The sequence below is a fragment of the Eimeria mitis genome, genomic scaffold, assembly GCF_000499745.2.
Source record: "Eimeria mitis Houghton genomic scaffold, Emh_scaff3968, whole genome shotgun sequence".
NCBI classification, from domain to species: Eukaryota; Apicomplexa; class Conoidasida; order Eucoccidiorida; family Eimeriidae; genus Eimeria; species Eimeria mitis.
The window spans coordinates 4,216-4,646 of record NW_013572303.1 but is presented as its reverse complement, the minus strand read 5'-3'; the positions used below and the strand labels follow the sequence as shown (position 1 = coordinate 4,646).

The 431-nt window shown below is 45.7% G+C and overlaps 1 protein-coding gene across 1 annotated transcript in view; it reads left to right on the top strand.

Annotated features, from left to right (window-relative positions):
* Positions 1 to 224: 224 nt before the first annotated feature.
* The window catches only part of EMH_0071210 (activating signal cointegrator 1 complex subunit 3, putative), a gene marked incomplete at both ends in the record, with an annotated part of 3,246 nt that continues 3,039 nt past the window's right edge, over positions 225 to 431 (top strand). The window contains one exon of the mRNA XM_013499071.1: positions 225 to 376. Within this exon, the coding sequence (XP_013354525.1) occupies positions 225 to 376 (152 nt within the window). The remainder of the gene's footprint in view (positions 377 to 431) is intronic.

Below are 431 nucleotides of genomic sequence, written 5' to 3'. Positions count from 1 at the left end.
TTTTTTTTTTTTTTTTTTTTTTTTTTTTTTTTTTTTTTTTTTTTTTTTTTAGGCGTCTGGCTGCAAACCCTGGGTACTACAGCTCTGAGCTGCTGGCGGAAGACAGCCGGGGTGGGGGTGCAGCAGCAGCAGAGCGGCGGCGAGAGTTTATAAGAAAGTTTGTTGATAGATTAATAAATACTTCGTTAGATACATTGCTGCAGTACGGCTGTATCTCTCTACGCATGCCGGATGCCTGGGAGCAGCAGCAGCAGCAGCAGCAGCAGCAGCAGCAGCAGCAGGAAAAAACAGCAGCAGCAACAGCAGCAGGAGGAGGTGTGATAGACTTTCGTCTGATACAGCAGCAGCAGCAAGAAGAGAAAGAGCAGCAGCACTTGTTTGAGCCCATAATAGAAGCAACAGCATACGGCCGCATAACTTCTTTTTATTAT